The following is a 23709-nucleotide window of genomic DNA, read 5'->3' as shown; positions in this document are numbered from 1 at the left end:
CTTAAATACATTTTAAAATAAAAACACACAGAGAGAACATCAAGTAAGAGCTAATACAATGTTATTTTGAAGTAAAATAGTGTAGCCACGGATGAAGATTGTCACATTCACTTTTACACACAAAGACAAATTTCATCCAAATTAGTATTAATTTGTACAGCATGAATTGATGTATATTTGCACAGTAATACCTTCCCCCTCTGCCTTGTGCCCCCTAAACCTGTGCTGGGTCCCCTCCCCAAGCCTCCAGAAGATTTATTGCTTTCAATAGCAACAAGTTGCTGTGTTTGCACCCCCCCACTGCAACATATAAACTGAATATGTGTATTGTGTACTGTTCATTTCCTCAGATCTCAGGAAGTATGGGAAGCTAGAAAGAAACATTCAGAAACTATCTCCCACCACTGCTAATTTAGCACTCTTTGACAGGGACATCAACCAGAGTTCCAACATACAGTCTCTCTCTTTCTGTCACTACTGCTGGTCCTGATAGATCTCAATGTACATATTGAACCAGCAGGAAATCAACATGGCAAAAAGGAACACTTTCTTGAGGTTTGCAAGGCAGTGTCTGACACTTTAGATACAACAACAGAACTCTCAAACTCAATCTGGAAACACCCTAAGAGGTGTTTACTTACGCCTAGGTAAGTAAGTAGCATTGTTCATACCTCGAACTATGAGATCTGCTGCAGATGACACACTATCCACTTCCGTCTTCACCATGCACACGTATTTTCCACTGTGTTTCAGTTGGATATTCCTAATCATTAAGTCTCCCGATGCACTCTGTTCAGATAAATATATATATTTAAAATTTATATTCAGTTAGCTTGCTTGTTCTTGGTTCAACAGCATCTGGTTTTTTTCAGGTAAAGAGAGAAAGAGAGGAAGCTGCCTGGTGCTGAGTCAGATCATTAGTCCATCTAGCTCACTACTGTTGACACAAGACTGGCAGCAGCTCACCAGAATTTCATGCAGGAGCCCATCTCAGCCCTAACTGAAAATGTCAGGAGCTGAACCTGCAACCTTTTGCATGACAGCATGTGCTGTACGCACTGAGCTGCAACCTGTCCCCAAGAGGAAGAAACCAGCTTTGAAGTAACACTTCTACTAATAATAATTGCTTGCATGGAATGCAGTCTGTCTACTGTGCACTAGCGTGTGCATGCACAACAGAGATAGAACAGAATATGACAGAGGAAGATGAAATTCTTTTCAGTAGATAGATTTGTTTCCCTGGGGAATTTTGAGAAAGCTGAAGGGGAATAATAAAAAGGTGCCCTTTAAATTTAGATGAATAAAAGAACTGGGATTGTGGATGTGATCTGACTTCCTTTATGAACTGATCTGGACCCTGCAATCATCATCTGAAGCTCTTCTTCATGTGCCTCCTCCACAAGAGGTGGAGGCTATGGCTCCCCGCTTGTGGAATGCTCTCCCCAGGGATGCTCGCCTGGCGCCTTCATTCCACATCTTTAGGCGCTAGGTGAAAACGTTCCTCTTCAACCAGGCCTTTGGCTGTTTAACATTCTATGGCCTTTTAAATGTGTTTGTTGGAGGGGTGTTATTGGTTTGTTTCTGTTTTATTGTGTATTTTGTGTTCTCATTTTGAATTTGTATTTTGTGGTGAACTGCCCTGTGATCCTCAAATGAAGGGAAGCATAGAAAGTTAATAATAAAAATAATAAATAAAAATGTCAAGTACAAATGTAAGATGCTAAAAGCAAGCATACAACATAACAACTCCAGCCCCAGATTGGATTCTAAGTAAGGGTCAAAGGGTCCTACATGTAAAGGGAGGAACTTTCATTTTAGTGGAAGAAACTCTGTCTAAAGATACTATGGGACTTTGAATTGGGAGTCCTGGTAGCCAAACTCTGGCTTCTTTCTGTCTGTGCAAGTAAGGCAAAAGACAGAGGAGTAAGTACGGAAGGCCAGGTCTCTGCTGCTGGGTGCCACCATGTACTATGGGCACAAAACACCTGTTACCTGCCATGCCCAGTCTGAGCCTTGTTAACTACATAACCAGCCAAGTTATCCATGGGGATAATGGGTCTCTTATTATCCAAGGTCTTTGCTTCTTCTCTTTAGCCTGAGCAATTTAACCTTCTGCCTGCCATCTGACTCTGATATTATCTATGCCCCCAATTACTAGCTGAAACTAGCATCCAGTCCCAAATTGGGCAGACAGGTGCGCAGCAAATATAAAACTGACCTTATAAAAAAAAGAAGCCAAATGACTTGAATACTCATTGTTCTATCCTGAGATGTTTGTAATGAGGATCTCCTTAAAAAGAAAGCAGCTCTTAGAAGCATTAAAAATTCCAGTTCCAGTGACAGAAGGCTGACAAGTGGTTCTCTCTCTCTGTGTCTCATTTTTCAAACTTGCAAAACTTTATCTTCCCGAAGCACAAATGTCTACTGTGACTTCACACTTCAAGACATCACACTTTGTATGACCCTTAACAATGCATCAGTGTCAGATAGACACTTGTGTGTTTCTGTCAAATAAAATCATCTCACACTGTGCATGTATGCTTCTACAGGAAACCACCAGTAATTTATTTTGATTGTTCAAAATCTATAACACCAACAATAAATAATGAAAGAAACGAAGAATAACAACTAAACAGAGGACAGGAGTTAGGCAAGCATTTTCTTTTCTAAGGCTACAAAAACAGCAGTGCATAAGAACCAAAAATCAATCCCGTTAAGAGAGAGACGGAGAGAGAGAGAGAGAGAGAGAGAGAGAGAGAGAGAGAGAGAGAGAGAAGATAACAGGACGACCCACTGGGAGCTTCTTAAGCACGAAGCCACGTTCATAAGAAAAAGAAATGCTGACTTTGTTGCAAAGAGTTTATTGGATCTTTTTTGGATGGAGATTTCTCGTTTGTGGTGGGATGGTTGGGTAAGAGAGTTTTTATGAACCGATGGAAAGAGGGAATGTTAATGATTGTGCTTCTTTATATTGCAGGAAAGTTTTTGCGTTTTGGGGGTGGTGTGTGCACTCTATGTGTGCTACATTCATGCACACACCTTGTCCACGTTTTGGCCCCACTCACCACTTACATAAGGACCTTGGAACACTGGCAATCAGGAAACACAACCCTCAGGCTCAAAAAAGTTCCCTAGATATGGTTTAGATGCTTTATTTTCCTTCTGTTTCCCTTATGATCTCAATCAGCAGCACTTTAATCTTTTGATTAAAATATTTTCAGTGGCCTTTGCTTTCCAAAAATGCAAAGTCACGTCTTATCTAAAAGAAAGTGTCTTAAACCAAATGTAATATTCTCCTTGCCAGTTTTTTGAAGTGACTAGCTTAATTGAAAACTTAAGTACTTGGTAATGATTGACTATTTCTATGTTTAATACAAGCTGGAATATCTGTAAAAAGTGTTGTATACAATTAATGGGAAAGAGTGTGATGTTTGGTGTAAAAAACTGCGGCTCAAAATTCTTCCAGAGAGCACAACATATAAATTCACACAACAGTGAGAACTGACAGTGTAAAGCAACCCTCAAGGCTAAGACACCCACATTCACCCTTTCCAGTGCGGTAATTTATTTGCTGAAATAAATCTTGCACTAAGTATAAATTTGCCTGTGGGATTGTCAAACTCTATATATAAGCTTGTGCACCTCTCCGATGACAAGTCTGAATAGACAAAACAATGCTGTATCTAATCATGGTGAACAATATCATGTTGGCAAGAGAGAGAGTGAAAGTTGAATTCCAATATTAATCATTCACCATATCACGAAGGATGTGCTACCAAAGCCTTAGCATTTTGTGTAACTCAGTATTGGGTATTGTGAAAGCACTACAAAAATGGTGCAGCAACATGCTCTCAAACTGCCAACGTTTCTTGGAATCCTGGCAGTCGGAGAGATTTCATTCACATCTTCAGCCAGTGAAATTAGATCGGCCATAATATATACTATGAAGAATGGGAGAAACTCTGGAAAAAAAATCTTAAATTTACAGCTTGCATAACGTTAAAAGAGAACCTCATGAAGATGTTTTACCGTTGGTATATAACACCTGCAAAATTAGCAAAAATATATAAAACTTGCAATAAATGCTGGAAATGCAGGGAAAAAGAGGGATTCTTCTTCCACATGTGGTGGGACTGCAGAAAGGTCAAAGGCTTTTGGGAAAGTGTATATAATGAAATGAAAAGTATATTAAGATATAACTTTGGGAAAAAGCCGGAGGCTTTTCTGCTAGGCCTAGCAGGAAGTGATATAAAGAACAATGATAGTAAATTCTTTCAATATGCAACAACGGCCGCAAGGGTCCTATTGGCCCAAAATTGGAAACAACAGAACATACCGACGCTTGAGGAATGGAGAGCAAAACTACTAGAATACGCGGAGATGGACAGATTGACGGGGAAAATTAGATATTTAAAAGACCAAAGGTTCATTGAGGATTGGGGAAAATTTGTGGAATATCTGGAAAATATAAGTGAAGGTCAGATAACGCTAGCTGTGTTTAAAAAAGCTCTGTGAAAAGGTTGGAATATTGTCTAAAGAGAAAAAGAAGGAAAGAGAAAATAATGTCAATATAAGCTAGGATTTGTGTGAATTTGTTAAATTAGCGTATGGATGATCTCAGGGGAAGCTGAAGGAAGTCTTATAGAAAGAAATCTGTGATAACAAGGCGTAAATTGTTTTACTTTCTTGTTTGTTATGATTTAAAAAAAACAATAAAAATTATGCAGAAAAAAAAAATAGATATGTGTTGCTGTGGTCAAGTCACAATGACAGGAAGGTCACCTTCCCTGACCGGCACTACGCTGACTCTTGAAACAGAAATCACCAGCACTCTGGGTGGTATTAAAACCAGTAACCACATTGTAACAATTTCTAATACTGATGTCTACCCAGTTTCAGCTGATAATAGGCTTTCTGACACAGTAATATCTTCAGTGGCATACAGGCAGCATGTTAACAGTTCAGAAGCTGTGTGCATCATCTGTCAAGAGAATGGTATAGCAATTTTTGTTTAATCCTTACTTGCTTGGACATCTGGGGTGGTGGTGGTGGTGGTGGAGACTAGCTTACTACACACCAAGCAAAATGTAATATTTAAGGACTATACATATCCGTCTGCATGCATGTGTGCTCTCTAGCCTGTCTCGTGCTTTTCTGAAGAAGTGTCACCTCAATTAGCATACGCTATCAAAGACCATCTGTAGTTCACTCCCACAGTACTGGAGAAATCTGGGCAAAACTTCTAATTTTAATCCCCTCCTTTTAAAGAGATGAGCTCACCTCAGCTTGGAAAGGAAGTACACCTGTGCATAAGTTGGACTGGATTTAACTAGTTACAAATGTTCCAGAGTAGACATATAAATGAATAAAGCTCTGGAGTAGGGCTATGCGATATTAGGTTTTCAACATCGCGGTGCATCACCAGCAAAACATCACGGTATGGCAATAAACCACAATGTTGAAATAAGCTGGCAAGGCGCTGGGAGAAACTGTCTCATGGCGGGACCTGAGGCACTTTCAGCCCAGCATCTGGTGCGCTGGGAGCAATGCACACAAGTAGGAGCGGGATCGGGGCTGCTGAGCTGGGGAGCGTGAAGCCTCTGCTTCCCAGCTGAGAGATCCCTGACCCCGCTCCTGCTTGTATGCAAGTAGGAGCAGGATCGGGGCTGCTCAGAGCCCCTGCGCCACCTGAAGGCAGCCAGACGGAACTGGCGCTGGGGAAGGTGGAAGCAGCCCAGCAGCTGCATCTGAGAGCTCCTGTACTGCTTCTGATGCAGCTGCTGGTCTGCCTCAGCCTTGCCAGGCGGTGCTCCTTTAAACTTCTCCATTGAGGGGAACGCAGCCGGGAACCCCTCAATGGAAAAGTGTGATGGAGCCTGCACCCCCCCCCAGCTGAGCAGACCCGATCCAGCTTCTGCTCCCGTGCAACAGGAGTTGGGTTCAGGCTCCCTCAGCTGGGAAGCGGGAGCACTTGTAGCAGAGCCCCCCTGCACAGTTGGCTTGTGCAAGCTGGTGGTGGGCTGGAGGCTCCATAAAACTGCTTGGCTGAGACAAGGGCAGTGGCATGCTCCTCAGCCAAGCAGTTTAAAGAAGTGGAGGAACCAGCTGTATCTCCCTCTGCCAGTATGAGGGGCAGACCATGGTGGCGGTTTCACTCAGTGGTATATTGCTGGTGAAACTGCCACCGCTTGAGTCCATCTGCCTCCAGCACCGGCAGATTTTTTTCCTCCAGTGCCCAGTGTGCTGAAGGAAAGAGGACTCAGAAGCAGCAGCAGTTTCACCAGCAATATACTGCTGAGTGAAGCTGTCACTGTTGGTTTCTGCTCTCTTCACTGTGCAGCGAAGTGCTTGTCACGAGACAGGTGTTTACATTCCACAGTCTGTGCTGTTGGGTTTTCTCACGGGAAAGGAGACTGGATGTGACGTACACTGGTTTCCTGTTTTTCAGTGTGTTTTCTCTCTGTGCTTTAGAGGAGAGAGGATGCTTTCTCTGCTCCGGCAGAGGCAAGATGTTTTTCTGTAATCTACCAGCTTTGAAGTGTAAATAAAGTAATATAGAGTATGTGGCACGTACTCCTCATCATTCCGCTGTGCTTGGGACACTGCAAATTAAACAGTCACTGTGGTCTGCCCATCAAAGTTGTCCTGGGTGATATACTGATATATCGCCCAGGTCTACTGTGGAGTGGAATTCAATGTCACCCTCTACCAATCATTCTGTTTGCACAAGCATTGCAGCTTGCTAGGTGAAATGACCCCCCTTCCCTTTCCCCCCCGTTCTTGGGGTTCACTTGACTCCCCAAGAGTCAATTTCAGAGGGTGTGTGTACAGGTCCTTGCGCAGGGTTTGTTAGACCCTGTGGGCCCATAGTGCAACCCATTCACTTTCCTATATCTTTATTTCAGAGGTGGTGTGGAAGTTGAAATACAGTGGGGCTTAGAAGCTGGGATAACACGTTCAACTTGCTAAGTTTCTGCCACATGTCAAGCAGTGATCACTTGATCTGTCTTTATGTCTAAGTGTCCAAGCCTCTCAGTAGCTTCTCTCTCTTTGAAATTCCAGCCCTCTTTCCCTCAACTGCTTCATGGCATATGTGCTCTGAAAAGCTACCCTGCTCTCAAGCAATGCAGTTCTAAAAGTCAAGGAGGCAGCGCTGGCTAGAACTGAAAGCCTAGCGTAATAGGATGCGGTGACACAAGCTGATCCCAAGACTTCTTCTTTTGGCTTGAAAAGACCTGCAGTACTAGTTGCAGAAGATGGGTGCTGCATCTCAGGTGCTAGAAACCAGGGTGAGAAGTTTAATTAGGCAGGAGACAGTAAGCTGTGTCTCATTCTGAAAGAACACTCACTGTATCAGCCCCTGTCAGCTAATCGTTAAGACGTCGCCCTTTAAAATAAAAGCTGAATAAAATAATTCTAACAAACGATGCTTAACACTGGGGTAGGACACCCGGCCACTTGAAAAGAGGCCAGGTTTTGTTAAGTTAGGTATGATGGTAATGTGATTTCCCTGCCCCTCCCCGCCTCCCAGTTCTTCAAGGCCTCAAGAGGTGCTGTGCTGGAGAGGTTTCCAAAACCTCTGCTTTGTTTGTTTGTTTTAAAAGAGGTGGGAGGGAATTGACTGCTGGCAGACTGGAAGTGAAAAAAGTTGGCCCACGCACGTATGTGGAACACTACATGCCGTGCTTTGGATTCCTGCCATTAGCAATTAGTGGAATAAAGCTGTATAGTACCAACATTGCATTTTAAAACAATCCAGTCTTATAATTAGATATAACTTCATTATAATTTTAGTCTTTTTTATTTGAAAAAAAGGAAAAATGATAGTTTCATTATAACAAGAGGAGAGTTCATTCTTGACTGCTGTTTTACCTGGGAGCGAGGCTACCGTTGGTGCCACAGTGTGGCCAGAAAGTTTATTTTTATTTTTAAAAAACAATTTTTATTGATTTTCCTTTCTGATAACAACTATCCAATATCATTACTTAACATTCATTTTCCAATTTCCCCCCTCCCTGTGACTTCCCCCAACTTCTGGTTTATTACATCAAATGTTGCATTCTGCTGTTTGTACATAATACTATGTTATCACCTGTTATATTTCTTGTTCTCTGTAAATAAAATTGTGTTTATTTAAATCTTGCCGAGTTTTTTTTTTTTTTTTGTTTGTTTCTGCAAATAAGTTGTAAAAGTGTGGCCAGATAGTTTAAATCTCCCTGCTCCTTTTCCAGCTGCCCCAATTTGGATTGCCCCCCCCCCCAGCTGAATGTAGCAAAAGAAAAGCAGAAAAAAGCATAATGTTTAGTAAGGGGGAGGGGGAGACACGATCATGTGATTCATGTCAGGTCCAATTTAGCCTTAAACTTTATAGGGGAATATAGCACACAATTCCATGGGTACTTGGACTCTCTTATTTATTCATAAAATTATTTATGAATTTGCATTTTGATCCAAAAGCACACCAGCCAAGCAACACACAATTCAAAAACTGTAATTTAAAGCAATATTAGGAGGAACAGATTAAGAAGAAGAAAAATGCACATTTAAAGAGAAAGGGCAGAATTAAAAGCTACAAAGAACAAGTAAGCTTTAATAGCTTGCCTAAAACTAAAGAAGAAGCCACTCTATCTAACCTTCCTAGGGAGGGAGTTCCACAGCTGGTATATCACTGGCAAAGCCCCTGCCCAATGTTCTCTGCAATTAGCCTCACTTGGGCTGCATTTGCTTGTCATGCTAAGCCATGGCTTGGCACAAAGCCAAGGAGGAGATTGCACCTTCTCAGGCATTTATAGGCCACTTACTGTGCCATCTTAACCCAGGATTGTGGTTTAAGGTCCCTCTTCCTCAAACATGATTGTAGCCAAGGATTGCCCCAAGGTTATAGGTTGTGATTAAGAAGATAGCTTACCTATGATCCCTTAGCTGTGGTCCTGGGCTAATCTAAAAACTTGGAGAGGAACATAGTGGGTGTGAGCAACTATTAAGGAGGCAGAACATTCAGGAAATCTACTGGCCCAGAAATGGAAACAAGAACAAATACCAACGCTGGAGGAGTGGAGAATGAAGCTGATGGACTATGCAGAACTTGATAAACTGACTGGGAAGATCAGATATCTACGAGATCAAAAGTTCATCGAGGACTGGGGAAAGTTAGTTGAGTATTGGGAATGTATAAGTGATAATGGAATTACGTTAGTTGCATTTAAAGAAGCTCTGTAATAACATAAGAAATATTGTAAAAAGGGAAAATAGAAGTGGGGGGTAGGCATAAAGGCAATAGCAAAATTTGGAAATGTATAATTAAAGAAGATATAATTCGGATGATTGGCAGAGAGGCTGAAGGAAGTCAAAAATGGAAAAAATTATAGAAGTTGTAATGTGGTGTGATTTGTATTTTCTTTTGATGGAAAATTAATAAAATATAATTATAAAAAAAGAACATTCAGGAAATCATGACAAACCATACTCTGGTTTACTGTGACATAAAAACCGGACCTTTGTGGCAGAGCCGCCAAAGCAGATCATAAACTACAAGAAGGTTTTTATGGTAGGAGTCATCCTAGACATAACAGGAGCAGCTATATCTTCCAGGGACGGGAGGTGTTATGTTCAAACCCCAAAAAGGGTATATAAATGAGTGGAACAAAATAATATCTGGGCAAAATGGATGGGCTATTGCAAAAGAGAATATGTAAATTCAACCCACTTGTAAGTCATTTCTACAACTAATAAAAAGGTGAGATTTATTTTGCAGAAATTCCTCTACTGTCGAATCCATTAATAATATGCAGCAAACCCCACACTATCATTAGCAGTTTAATGGTTATGTACTGTTTTTGTCATTAAAAAGCTACAAACGTACTAAGTTTAGTAAAATCATTTTTTGCCCTTTCCAGATGACCAGTATAGTTAACGATAACAACCAGAAGATAAATAAATACTTTACAACTTACCCCACCTACTCTCTCAAAATGAGATGCGTCTTTTCTGAAGTCAGTCAATGCGCTGTTAAAATACCATGTAAAACTAATGTCCAGCAGTGGATCGTGTTGAACTTGACAGGGCAAGATAACACTTTCCCCTACTGAAACATCCATGTTTGAAGGTGCCAGAGTTATCCGAGTTGGTTCTGTGAAGAACAGGAAGAGTCAGTTTCAGCTGTCTGAATTACTGTTCTACTTTCCTGCATAGTTGTGTTTTTTTTAAGTATAATTTTGTATACAACACACACACAAAACTGAGTCAAAGACTTAAGTACAGTTTCCCTGCCTCAAAGATTTTCCAAACTCCAATCAAGCATCTTTCAGGAATGTTAGAAAACATCTCAAAAGTAGAGAGGAAATCTGATGAAACCGGAAACTGTGCAAAATCTGCCTTTGAAACAAGAATGCACTGTGAAAAAATATAGGCATAAACATACTGCAGAATTAAAAACCTAAGAGAGAATTGAGGATTGAGAATGACAACCAGAGGATATGGAATGCACTCTTTTATGTATTATGAAAAAGCATTTCAAATCACCAGTACTGTCCTTGACACAAACCCAATTTTCCCGCTTTTTTTTTTTTGTAATGGAATTGTCATATATATTTTTAAAGCAAAAATTAGTTCCATTTCAAAACTGTAAACCTGTTCCCTCTCTACAAATGCATGGTCAAGTATAGACTAAGATTAAGGCAACAGAGATTTCATATGGCTGTCCATGGAGACTATCAGAAAGTTTCATAGAAAAAGCTGAAACGTCACCATATAAAAAACTCTGAAAGATAGAGCATTCAATATAAACAGTCTAATATATAAAATCATTTTCCTATGAGCTTAGCAAGAGCACTGATTACATATTTCACATGAATTGTGCTTGCAGTACTAATTGAAAGTAAACTGAAAATATAAAACTGGAATGTCTGTTTCACAAATTTCTCAGTTCATACAATTTGCTACTGATAGACAATTAGCTATCTAATTACCTGTAACTAATAAGCTAGTTGAACTACTAGCTTTTCCAAACTGGTTCTCTGCCAGGCAAGTATAACTTCCAGCATCTGATTTACTCACATTAGCTATTCGGAGGCCTCCATCTTTTAATAGTGAAATTCTAAAAATAAGAGAGATGGGGAAAAAAAGAGTGTAGCTTTGCAAAGAGAAATATGTGTATTCTTTAAATGCTTTAATTGCAACACATACACACACAGCTCAATAATGTTCTTAAGAGAAAGCGAAATAATACATTCTATTCCAACCTCCTCTGGCTACAGAGTAAGAAAATTATCTGGCAGCTTCATCAACCCTACATTTACAAGCCTTGGAGATGCTGTGCCTATGTGAAGTGAAAACACAGCAAAACAGCAACCCAAAACCTTTAAAATTCTCCAACTATTGAAAAAGTTATAAAGAGAGGAGCAGTCCGGGTCAGCCTTTCTCAACATGCACTACAACTCCTATTGTAGTGGAATGGCCAGGGGTCAGGGATGATGAGAGTTGAAGTTCAAGAAGAGCTGGGGACCCAAGGCTGAGAAAGGCTGGTCTGGATAATAGGAATTTCAGATGATGTATTCTGGACTGTACTAGTGAGTAGAGCTTCCTGAACAAACTAAATAAACTCCTGGATTAGTGTTCTTTAGAGCCACCTTCTAGTGCCCTCCAGATCTTGTTGGACAGCAACAAAAGTCATCCTTTCCAAGGGAGAGCGCACTTATACTCAGGTCCTGCTACTGGGCTTCCCACTGGCATCTAGTTAAACACAGTGAGAACAGAGTGCTGGACGACAAGGACCAGCAAGGCTCTTCTTATGTTCTTATTCCTGACCATTGACCATGCTGGCTGGGCTAATGGGAGCTGAGTCCATCAACTTCTGGGATACACCGGGCTACTTTACAGAGTCAGAAAAGACCACTATCACAGGATTGTTCCACACAGGAGAGGAAAAAGGCTTTGCACACAGTGGCTATAAGTCGGTAATGGATATGACTATAAAGCTACAGAGGAGAAGGATTTTTATTTTTATTTTTTGGAAGAAGGTAAGACTGTCAAGGGAGGAAGAGGCATCAGAGAAATCAAGGGAGGAAACGAAGGGAAATTAAAGCCCACAATTTATGGCATATTTCAGTTTGGAATAATCATAGCATACAATACCTGGATATATAAGTGCACTGGACAAAGCAACTGTGCGGCACTGAACAGGGAGCACCGGGCCCCTTTGTCTTGTTAACTGCAGAATACTTTACAAGCAGCAGTCAGATACATATATTCAAGAAGGGAAAACGTTATGTATAAGGTGTATGATTAATGCACAATCCGCTAAAAGGTAAATGAAATGGTAATGCAAGCTGAAAATATATGACTTCAAAAATTAGTTTAAATTCTGTCCTTTTAGCTCTATCTTGCAGCAACAAAAAACGTTAAAATTAATCACTCCTCTGAGAAAATAATAATTATGTAACCCTTTAGTATAGATGAGTTCAAGCTGGGAGTTGCTTTTAGAAGAGCAATGGCATGAGATAATACTTCCTCAGCTCATTTCCATCTCTGCTTTACAGTGTTTACCCAATGGTGGAACAGAAAGTTCTTGAAAAGAGCTCCAGAATAATAAAGGGAGCTTAAGGGGTTTTGGAATTATTATTTCTAACATTTATATCTTGCTGTTCCTCTAAGGACCTCATGGCAGAGTGCAGAGCTCTCCCCCATCCTATTTTATCATTCTCGGATAGTGACTGGCCCCAGCTCTCATCCAGCACTCAGCTGCACTATGCAGGTTTGTAAGAAAGCAATAAATTCAGGCTACAAATGGATGCAATAGGAAAGCACATACTTCAGCCATGCTGCATGCTGCAAGAGTGCCTTCACAACAAGCAGAGACTGGTTCAGAGTCTGTGCTGGCTTCTTCACTGGACTACTACTGCCTCCTGTCCCCCCTCCAGTGTTTTGAGGTCCTATGCCTCTAAATACCAGTTGCTGGAAATCACATGTAGGGAGAGGGCTGTTAGACTCACATCCTGCTTATGAGCTTCCCATAGGCATCTGGTCACCCAGTTTGGGAACAGAATGCTAGACTAAAGGATGAAGTGGTAGTGGAGGAAGCCGCAGTAGTGGGGAGTGAATGGGATAAAACCATTAAAAGCACTATATACAGTGGTTCCTCGCTTTTCGAACGTCTCAGTTGACGAACATTTCGGTTTTTGAACGCTGTAAACCCGGAAGTAAATGCTTCGGTTTTTGAACTCACCTCAGAAGTTGAACATTCTGTGCAGTCATACCTCTGGATAAATATGCTTCAGGATAAGTATTTTCGGGTTGTGCTCCGTGGTGAACCGGAAGTAATGGAGTGCATTACTTCCAGGTTTCGCCGCTCGCGCATGCGCAGAGTCAAAATGACATCACGCACATGCGCAGAAGCAGCGAAATGCAACCCGCGCACACACAGATGCGTCTTACGTTCTATTCAGGATGCGAACAGGGCTCCGAAATGGATCCCGTTCGCATCCTGAGGTACCACTGTATTGAGTTCTCCGTATTGAGTTTTCCGTTTTGAGGCTTCCATATTGAGTTTTCGGTTTTCGAATGTTTTGGAACTCTAACTGTCTTCCAGAAGAGATTACGTTTGAAACTGAGGTACCACTGTATTACACTTTCCAGACTAATGCACAGATTCAACCAAAGCTGGAACCAGTATGAGTCCCACTAGTGCAAAAGGGTTTCCCTGCTCTTCTCCCCCTGCACAGGTCTAGGGGGTTGTGAGAATGCCCAGAACAATAAGTGGTGGAAGAGGGGGAGATTGTATGGCAAGCTGAAACGTTTGCAATGATGGAGTGGTCTCCTTAGTGCTACTTCAAATTCCACCCCAAATTTATATTAAGTATTCTTCTTTTCCTTCCAGATGAAATGATTAAAATTTGGGGAAAAAACAGATAAACTTACCTTGGGACTAGATCTACCTCTCATGCTGCTAGTTAGCTATCTGTGCATTAAATCTGTGCTACAAAATTTGTCTTTGCTCTCAAGGGCACCTCTGAAAGCTGCTTATAAATGGAACTGAAAAATGACTGATGCATTTCATAAGCACCACAGATTATAGCAGTATGTGGTTGGTTGGTGTGATACAGTCTCAAATTCCATTTTCAGAGGATTCTAGTGGTTCACATATATCGGCTTTGCTACATCAATGCAAAACAATGTTGACAGCAGCACTGAGTTGGCACAGAAAGAAGACCTGGCATATTACACCAATGCCTATTGTTTAATTAAAATAAACAATGTAGAGTACTTTGAGGTACTTGGAAGTCAAACACGTGTCTGAGTTGATAATGTATGTTTCAACTGCCTATATTTAAGTATCACCCTTTTTGATATACACAAAGCAAATCGATGGCAGAAAGAATGTATTCTAAAAAAGGCCTTTATTAGCAAAGAAACCCGCCACAAGCCAGCTATCTAAGCTGATTTTCAAAGAAGACATTGACATATCTGCTATCAACAATCCTTCCTGCTTGAAAGAGGAGCCAGCCCAATTGTAAATGTTTGATGACTTAAGAGAGAAAATAACCCACATAGTCTAATATGGCACTCATTTAAAAATGACTGGGAATGGCCTAGTTTTTATGCTTCACTTATAAGTGAAAGACATGGATTACAGTACGGTTCTCTACTGAAATGTCTAGTACCTAAAGAGCTCTGCCTATTCTTTCAGATATTATATTTCAATTTTAAGCAGCTATAAGTGGACTGTTGGTAGACTTTGAAGGGGGTACAAACACTAATGAAACTGTAATAAATGCTTAACATTTGCAGAAAGTTGAACTGCGGCCTCACTAACTACCAGGATCAAAATGCCTCTCCTCCCCCGTAATAACATGCTTATCAAGTATACAGGCACATCAGCAAACATACATAATCAGAAATCTTTCTCCCTTTCTTTCAGAAGGAACAGATTTTCAATATGAACCTTCCTAAACAATTATAGCAGGATGGCTGAAATAAATATGGGACCAAAATATCAATGGTTCCTAAGGATCCTTTATTTAAGCTAAAGTTTATGGATTTGAACATATGCTGTCATGTTAGCTGCAATGGGATGAAACAAAACATGTTTAATCAAATTGTTCCAGTTTAACTGGGATGTCAATGAGGCACCATGAATAATTGCTTATATCTGTTTGATATGTAAGAACATTTGGGAAGATGGATGAAACCAACTCAGAAGACAGCAGAAATGACTTTTATAATACAGTCGTACCTTGGAAGTCGAATGAAATCTGTTCTGGAAGTCCATTCGACTTCCAAAATGTTTGGAAACCAAAGGATGGCTTCTGATTGGCTGCAGGAAGCTCCTGCAGCCAATCGGAAGCCGCATCAGATGTTCAGCATCCCCCAAAAAGTTAGAAAACTGGAACACTCACTTCTGGGTTCCAATTGTTCAGGAGACGAAACATACGAGTACCAAGGCGTTCAACGACCAAGGTATGACTGCATAAGAAATCAAAGAGTAACATACTGATGCTCAAAAGTAATTGGCTTTTTTGCTATCACCCAACTTTTTTGAACTATTTCACAGACACCAGAGGAAAATATTTCAGGAGAAACCTTGCTTTGCATACTAGAATTAAACAGAATACAGAGTACCTTAATAGGAATTTCATCTTGTTATTAGGTGCCTATAAATAGAATCTTGTGAGACAGTTATTGAATATGGCTGTACAATAAGATTATATATGATCCTAAAACTGCCAGTGAAACAGCAATTTCTCTCCCTGTGTAATAGAGATAGAATGGTTTTGCAACATGATAAAAAGTATATGCATCTGTTTTCACAGCATTTTATCTACTGAGGGGGATATTGTAAGTATACAAGGTCTAGAAACCAAGGCAAGACATTATATTATATATCAACACGAGAATCTACACTGTCAAAATCCATGGCTCTGACACTGTGGAATTATAGGTCAGAACTATTATCTTTATAAGAGCCCAAGGGACTTGGTGGATCAAACCAGAGGTCCCTTTAGCTAGCACAGCATTCTATTTCCAGCTATGCTACCTAAAGCAACGGTTGTGAAAGCAGAGCAGAGTGAATGGTTCCATTAGAGCATAAGGAGAAGTTTACTGCAAAAGAACAAAGGTCCACCAAGTCACTATTTCTGCTACAATAGTGGAAGCTCACAAATAAGACATTAAGGGAACAAATGTGTCCTGATTTAAATTCTAAGTATTTGGTATTCTGAGGCATGCTGCTGCCTCTGACAGCTGCTCTTCTTCTTCTTCCTCTTCTTCTTCTTCTTCTTCTTCTTCTTCTTCTTCTTCTTCTTCATCATATCACTTTTACAAAGCCGTAGGATGTTTTACATTTTTGTGTATGTGGCAGGAGTGCAGAAGGGAAGCAGAATGGCTCTCTTGCGCAACCAGTTTCTGTTACTGTAAAACATAGGGTTCCAGAGGCCAGAGGGACTATGCATGAAGTACCATATGTGAACCAAGTCTTTTTAAACTGCTCTTTCCCATAGGAGCCTTTCATGCTCCCTAGGTATCCCATCTTGAAGATGGGGGCATCCTCTGTAGTAGCATTTGATGTGACCCTGGGAAACCACTGCTGGAACAGAAAACCTGCAACATTCTTTTTGTATCCATTGATTTCTAGTATGTCAGTTTTGAGACTGTAAAGGTAAAGGTAAAGGGACCCCTGACCATTAGGTCCAGTCGTGACCGACTCTAGGGTTGCGGTGCTCATCTCGCTTTACTGGCCGAGGGAGCCGGCGTACAGCTTCCAGGTCAAGTGGCCAGCATGACTAAGCCGCTTCTGGTGAACCAGACCAGCGCACGGAAACACCGTTTACCTTCCCACCGGAGTGGTACCTATTTATCTACTTGCACTTTGACGTGCTTTCGAACTGCTAGGTTGGCAGGAGCAGGGACCGAGCAACGGGAGCTCACCCCGTCACGGGGATTTGAACCGCCAACCTTCTGATCAGCAGGTCCTAGGCTCTGTGGTTTAACCCACAGCGCCACCTGCATCCCCTGAGACTGTAGCTCAGTTCATATACAGATACTGAATAGCACAAGAATATGCTTAAAGGCAAGTTTGAATGACTCACTCAAAAAAGAGAGGAAGCACCTCCCATTTTTCTCACCCACTAGATCCGTCTCTCTCCAGTCTGAGAATGAGCCACATGATGCTTTCACCTTAACAGCCTCCCCTAATTCAGATGGTACAGAGAAATGTGACTGGATATTATCTGCATATTGATGGCACTTCACTCCTGGCAACAGCTTTCAGAGGCTTCCTAGAGATGGGGGCACGTCTTCAATGGTTCCAGTACTACCTCCAAGGTTATTTCAAGAAAGCAGTTATGGAAGACTAAACTTTGGCATTATAGGACTTGTCCTATTGTGTCCCACAAGGTTCCATCTTGTTCTCCATGCTATTTAGCACCTCCTGCCTTCCCGAGACACTCCAGAAGGATACCATGGTCGACAGTATCAAAAGCTGCCAAGAGACTGACTCTCCCCATCTCTCTCCCAATAAATGCTGTCAACTAGGGCGACCAAGGCAGTTTCAGTGCCATGAAACCAGGCTGGAATGGATCCAAGCAATCAAGTTTCCTCCAAGCATGCCTCAAACCTGAACAGCCACTCCACCTTCTTCAGTACATTGACCCAAAGGTCAGCATAATACTTATGAAGAAAGTACAAGGTGGAGCAAGGGGCAGGGATTATGTGCTCTCCAGATTTTAATAGTGCTTTGCCCTATAAATTAGCTTCCCTGAAGAAACTTCCAGCGTAGCTATATATTAGTGGAAGCTCAAAATATCACTTGAAAAAGTTGATCTCATCTCCACCTCATCTTCCACCAAGGAAGCAGTCTTGTGTGTAGGTAAAGCAAGAAGCTGATAGAAGTGCAAGTACTGTTTTCCTGCATTCTATGAAGAAATGTAAAGTTAGGGCAGAGCTAGGGAGCCTTCCTGCTGGGATGGAGATCAGTCCATCACCCAAAACAAGGGGGTTTACACAGCCCTTCAGATCATCCACTTCAAAGAAGCGAAAGAATTAGAGTACTTCCATCAAAATGTACACAGTTTTATTCTGCTTTGAACACACTTCACTTTTAATTAAGTAGCTAATCCTGGGTTAATCTAATACATTCATTTCATAAGCCACTGCAAGATTTAGGTCAGAAATTCAGCTGCTGTATTTTTAAGAAACAACTTCCCTCTGGGTTTCTTTCCTAGCCAAAGCAATGATGCAAGCTCAAGCAGGGGCATACGGCTAGACAAACAACACTTCATAAAAATAACTGTGTTTTGACAATGGAATGTTAAAAACAGATGTGTCTCTGGAAAAGGGTCAATTCAGTGGCTTTCAACTTGCTGAATAGCTTCTGCATATTTTACCTTCTTCCTCATTTCTTGATAGATGCAATTGAATTGGACACTGCCAGTTTATAATAAGCTGCAGTTCGCTTACCAGCATGTAAGTCCCACTGGACTCTAAAGGGATTACTTCTGAGTAAACTTGTAGAGGATTGTGCTGCTGTTGAAGCCCTGGGGCTGTATCTAAGTGATTGCACTTTTACTTGAACAACAAGTAACAATATTTGTTCCACCCCAGCTCCCAGCCCACACATGCCAAAATCTGCCCTGGGAGTGGTGCAGGGGCTTGCAGAGAAGGGCTGAATACTGTTACATTAGCAAAATTTGTTCTACTCGTGTGATGACTTAGTTGGATAGCTCATGGATAAGAAGTCCTACGCAGCAATTAATCACAGGTAGGTTTCCTTATGATCAGAGTATTACAAATTCTTCCTAGAAGACCAAATATAGTATAAGGGCTATGGTCACAGAAATTTGTAGATGGCTTTATAAAAGCTGTGTTGGTCTCTGGTTTCATCTTTCAGTTCCTGGTCTAAATTGCTCTCTCTACAGAAAATAAAACAATTTTTATTTATTTATTTTTTTAAAAACCACACAATGTATGACCATAATGGCTAGGGAAGGATTCCAGTGAAGTGTTTTATGAATACCTTTTTCCTGGTGCACTGCAAAAGGCAAGTCAGCATAGAAATGTCTGAGATAAAATAAATAAATAAAAAGAATTGATAAACCATTCCCCCTACATTAGGATACTCGTACCAAAGACAAAAGACATGGATGCAGTAAAAACAACATTACTTCTGCATTTCCTTATTGCTTTTGCCTATCCAGAGTAAAACCATTTGGTTGCTAGTCATAATGAAGGACATGTCAACGCTTGTCAAAGAGAATAAGGGAACATAAGAATAATCGGTAGTTTTCTGCACAGATAACTCTACTGGAAACAAATAACCTAACTTGCAACTATGAATGCTGATGCTATGTGAATCTTTTCATGAGAAATTACCTTAATTGGCTGAAATAACTCTTGTGGTATATTTCAAAATCATTTCTCATGCTCTCCATTCATAGTGCATAGTACCACGACTGACAATTATTTATACTGGATTCCCCCCCCCCCCCACTTATCTCAATCTTTTCAGTAATCTGGCACATTTAGAACAATTGTTATGTCCCATCTTTCCTTCAACAATCCCAATGAAACACTTCTGGATAACAACAAACTTGTCAGTTTGGTTCCAAACAGAAAACACTAGTCGCTCCACAATGTTGGTTCAACCATACCATATGCTAATGGTAATATGTCAAGATAAGCTCCTTGCTGCCTTAAATGCACTGCTTTTCATTTGTTCCTAGTAATGGAAGCTATAGTTAGGTAAATATTAAGCTTCTGATAATGCTTTCTCTGTACCTAGAGATTCCCATACAATTAGTCTTCCTCAGACTAAATCAGTCTTGAGTTCTTCCTACTCGCAGTTCATAGGGATGCCTTTGCAATTTTTTTTGAATCTTCACCTGCCATCCCTTAGTCTCTTTATATCACTGAGCTAGGATGATCGGGACAGTGTGCAGCATTCAAGGTCTAAGGGCATTAAAATCAATTTATGTAACAACAGAACGAGATTTCCAGTATTATTTTCTATCTCGTTCTTCATTTCTCAGTTCACTTTGTTTTGACTGCTGCTGCTGCTGCAGAATGAGCACATATCTCCATTGAACTCTCCACAAGTGATGCTCCAGTCTAAGCTGTTACAGGTTAATTTATTACAACCTAGTCCTGTACATGAGTAGTTCAATTTTTCCCTTCCAACACACATTTCCTTGCATTTGTCAGCATTGATTCTGAACTGTCAAGGTGCTGCTAGGCTGCCTGGCTTTATTAGCTCCCTTGGCACCACTTTGACTCTCCAGAATAATTTGTATCATCTGCTGATTTGCTATGGCGTTGCAACTTCTTCACAATGCATTTTATTTAGAAAACAACAGGAGGCGACCCATTGTTAAGCACCAGTCATTTCTTAACACAAATCTCTACCATATATTCTTCCTTTTATGTGCATGCCTCACTTTTCAAATATTGCTTATGATGACACTATGGCACAAATCAAATCTCCAGAGACAATGACAACGTCTCATCAGTTTTGTGCTAAAGGCCAATTTGTGCTAAAACGCCCAACTGTTGGAAAAGGGCGTGAGTTTGTATGAAATGATATTACGCCTGCAGTATTACCTGAGTACGTCACCTTTTTCTCAACATATAGCTTCTACTGTAATTCCCCCCTCTAATTTCCCCAATCAGTTGTGCACTCTCTCCCTCTCACACACAGTGCATGGAACAAAACTTTACAAACTTCAGGCAAGTTATATTCTGTCACCTAGACAGTATCTTGGTGACACAATTTAGTATTTGGGGATATATAGATATTCATGATGTTGCATTTTCAGTATTGATATTGTTGTTCTAGTGGTGTTGACAGTTATCCCTAACTTTCCTCATGTTCAGATCTATCCAATTTAGTTGAGATAAAAAAAAATGTATCTAAATGCATCAAGTCTTGCACAAGATAGATGGAAACATAGTGTTGGTCAGCACTGAACTGAACATTTCAATGGGATGTGCATCCTTATTTGCATTAGAAGCTGTATTCCCAACTAGATCAAGGCATCATGCATTTGCTGGCCTAGTGCTGTGCTGAACCACACTGAGTTGTGTGTTTTTTAAAAGAACTTCTCTTCCTGTGGAAGTATTTCCCCATATTTGGGGGAATGTTTAAAAAAAGGAGGAAGGGGGCAAGATTTGTGTACTTGCCTTAGGAACTGAATGAGGCAGCTGAGGACTCTTCAGTTTTGCTTCAAACATTGCAACAACAACCACCCATTGCTCTTTGCTGATAAAATTCCAACCTGGCAAGGCTTCCTGGAGCAATGCTGTCAAGTTGTTAAACCTCATTTGATGCTACAATTTCCTACCTAGTGACCCCCTTTCTTCAAATTCAGCTGAAAATGTCCATCTGAGAAGTCTTTGTCTTAATTCCCTAGGTCTCACGCTCAAGTGAAACAAAGCCCAGGTACATGTTCTGCATTTGCTCACATCCATTCCCCGCCTTTCCTATTGCTTACTTTCCACTATTCTTTCTCCTGCGCATGACTAACTGAATTTAGATTATAAGCTTCCTGGGGCATAAAGTATTTTTGTTTTTGTTTGCTTAGGAACATACTTCAATTTCACTTTACTGGTCAGGTATACAGCCTAACCCGCACTGCAAACTCACAAAAGTATGTTTACTCAGGAAAAAAATCAGTCAGACTTCTTCCTTAGTAGAGTGTGTAGGATTCCACCTCCAGCCTTCGTATTATAAGCAGAAGTTATTTAGCTATTAAGGCTTTTGCTCCTTTTTTGTAACCCTGGTATCTTCCTATCTTTTAAAATTCCTTGCTGTTGCAATCTATGTGCGTTTGTGTGTTGTGTTTATATATTACATTACAACAAGCACACACCCTATCTCATGCATTTTGCGAGGCAGGCTGTTGCGTGTATGAAAGACCACTTCACAAGAAATCGCTCTCTGAAGTGTTGCAACACTTCTGTAGCTACCGTTCTTAGCCATATAATCAGAAAAAGACCAAATGTATGTGCAGTGTATCTGCTGGGGAACTGGGGAGACAGGATGTTGTTTCAGTGGCCTTGAATGTTACTCTGGTGGATCCAAAAAGGGGGAAAAGAGAAGCTCAATTACTTTTACAAAAGCTGTGTTTGCATGTTTATTACCTCGTTTAGATTAGTGCATATTATTATTATTATTATTATTATTATTATTATTCAGGATAGGGACTAAGAATAATAGTTTAAATTGTAGTATGGAAGCACTCATGATTCACATAATACCTTTCATTTTCTTGGAGCAGCTCACCTCCCTTTTTCCAAGTAGTCGTCGCTTTAGGGGAAGATTTCGGCTTGCAGTCAAAATGAGCTGTGCTGCCAATTAAAAGCTGAATCAGCTTCTTCATCGGGCTTTTAGAGAAGTCAGGAGCAGAGGCTAGCAGCGGAAAAAAGAATATTAACTATGAAACACAACTTTCTCTGCCATGGCCTCAGTGGATCCCGTGAGTTAAAATAGGCCCGTTTTTCATTTAACCACTGAAGAATCTGAATTACCATTGCACATTATCACACATTAAATTGTCATTGAATTCAGCTGGAATTAAACGCATACTTCATTTTCATTTCATTGAACATGAGAAGAGTCCTGCTGGATCGCACCAGAAGTCTATCTAGTCCAGAATTCCATTTTGCACAACAGTCAACCAGATGCCTGCAGGAAGCTCACAAGCGGGGTACATCTTTCTTCCACCAGTTTCTCCCAGCGATTGCTATCCAGAGAAACTGGCTTTTCTGAATATAATTTGATATCAGAAACTGCATAAGGACACAACTTTTAGCATGTCAGGATGTGGGTTACAATGGGATAATGCTGATGACTGCTTCATTTTACCAGTTTGGTGGCGGCGAAGAAACACATACTATAGTGCTGTTACTAGTAAGACTGGGAAGGGCCCCAAAACAATTGGTCTAGGCTTCAGGTGGAGTTCAAAATGATCGTTTCTTCCAAAATAATATCAGAGTTCTTCATGGCTAATCAGCAGGTGACAGCATTGCTTTGATTACATCAGGAACATGAGGAAGACATAACATTAACAATTTTGGGAAGTGCTACGGCAATGGACCGAAGGCAAAAGCACTTCCTTGTTCATTTCAGCAGAAGATTTTGGCAGGAGGCTTTCAAGCGCATTTAAGGCTTGGTTTGCGAGTTCTTTGCCAGCCAACCATTTTGGAAAATATGGAACCTCTTCAGCCAAGGTGCTAATGAAGGAACACAAAATGGAAGCAGAACAGGTCTCCTTGGAATACACAGCTTAGGATAACTTCAAAGAGCAGAAGGGCAATGTTAAAATGATGCCATGTGAGCTGACCTTTAGTTTGATTTTGGGCTCATATTTAAGTGATTTTTTTTTAATTTTTTTTTCAAATTTATCGAGTGCTGCAATATCAGAGAACTGCTTTTGGCACACACAAAAACTCTCAAACTAATAACCTTGCAATCAACCTCAAACCATTAGCAGGCTCCACTTGGCTTCCTCATGCTCTTCAGTACAAATAGAGCAGGTTATATTACAAGTGACAAATGGAGTGAGACAACTGGCCAAATATAGCCCGTGTGTCGTTCCAACTACACAGTTCTGCTAGCATAACAATTCTGGGCTGTGCAGTGGAACTTCCCTGCCATTCTCTCTCCCAGCATGGCCCCTAAATCTGTTGTGGGTGAGATTTAGGGGTTGCACAGGGAAAGGAGAG

General features: G+C 40.8%; 1 protein-coding gene across 1 annotated transcript in view; it reads right to left on the bottom strand.

The window, feature by feature from the left end:
• Nucleotides 1-23709, bottom strand: part of LOC307206367 (contactin-3-like) — a 173184-nt gene that overhangs the window by 21610 nt on the left and 127865 nt on the right. The window contains exons 9-12 of the mRNA XM_079959587.1: nt 22243-22393; nt 10968-11095; nt 9954-10129; nt 672-789 (exon numbers count right to left, since the gene is read on the bottom strand). Coding sequence (XP_079815713.1) covers nt 672-789; nt 9954-10129; nt 10968-11095; nt 22243-22393 — 573 coding nt within the window. The remainder of the gene's footprint in view (nt 1-671; nt 790-9953; nt 10130-10967; nt 11096-22242; nt 22394-23709) is intronic.

The sequence above is a fragment of the Podarcis cretensis genome (genome assembly GCF_951804945.1).
Source record: "Podarcis cretensis genome assembly, chromosome: 2".
Taxonomy (NCBI): domain Eukaryota; kingdom Metazoa; phylum Chordata; class Lepidosauria; order Squamata; family Lacertidae; genus Podarcis; species Podarcis cretensis.
Note: the sequence above shows the minus strand (reverse complement) of the source record. Positions and strands in the feature narration are given on the sequence as shown.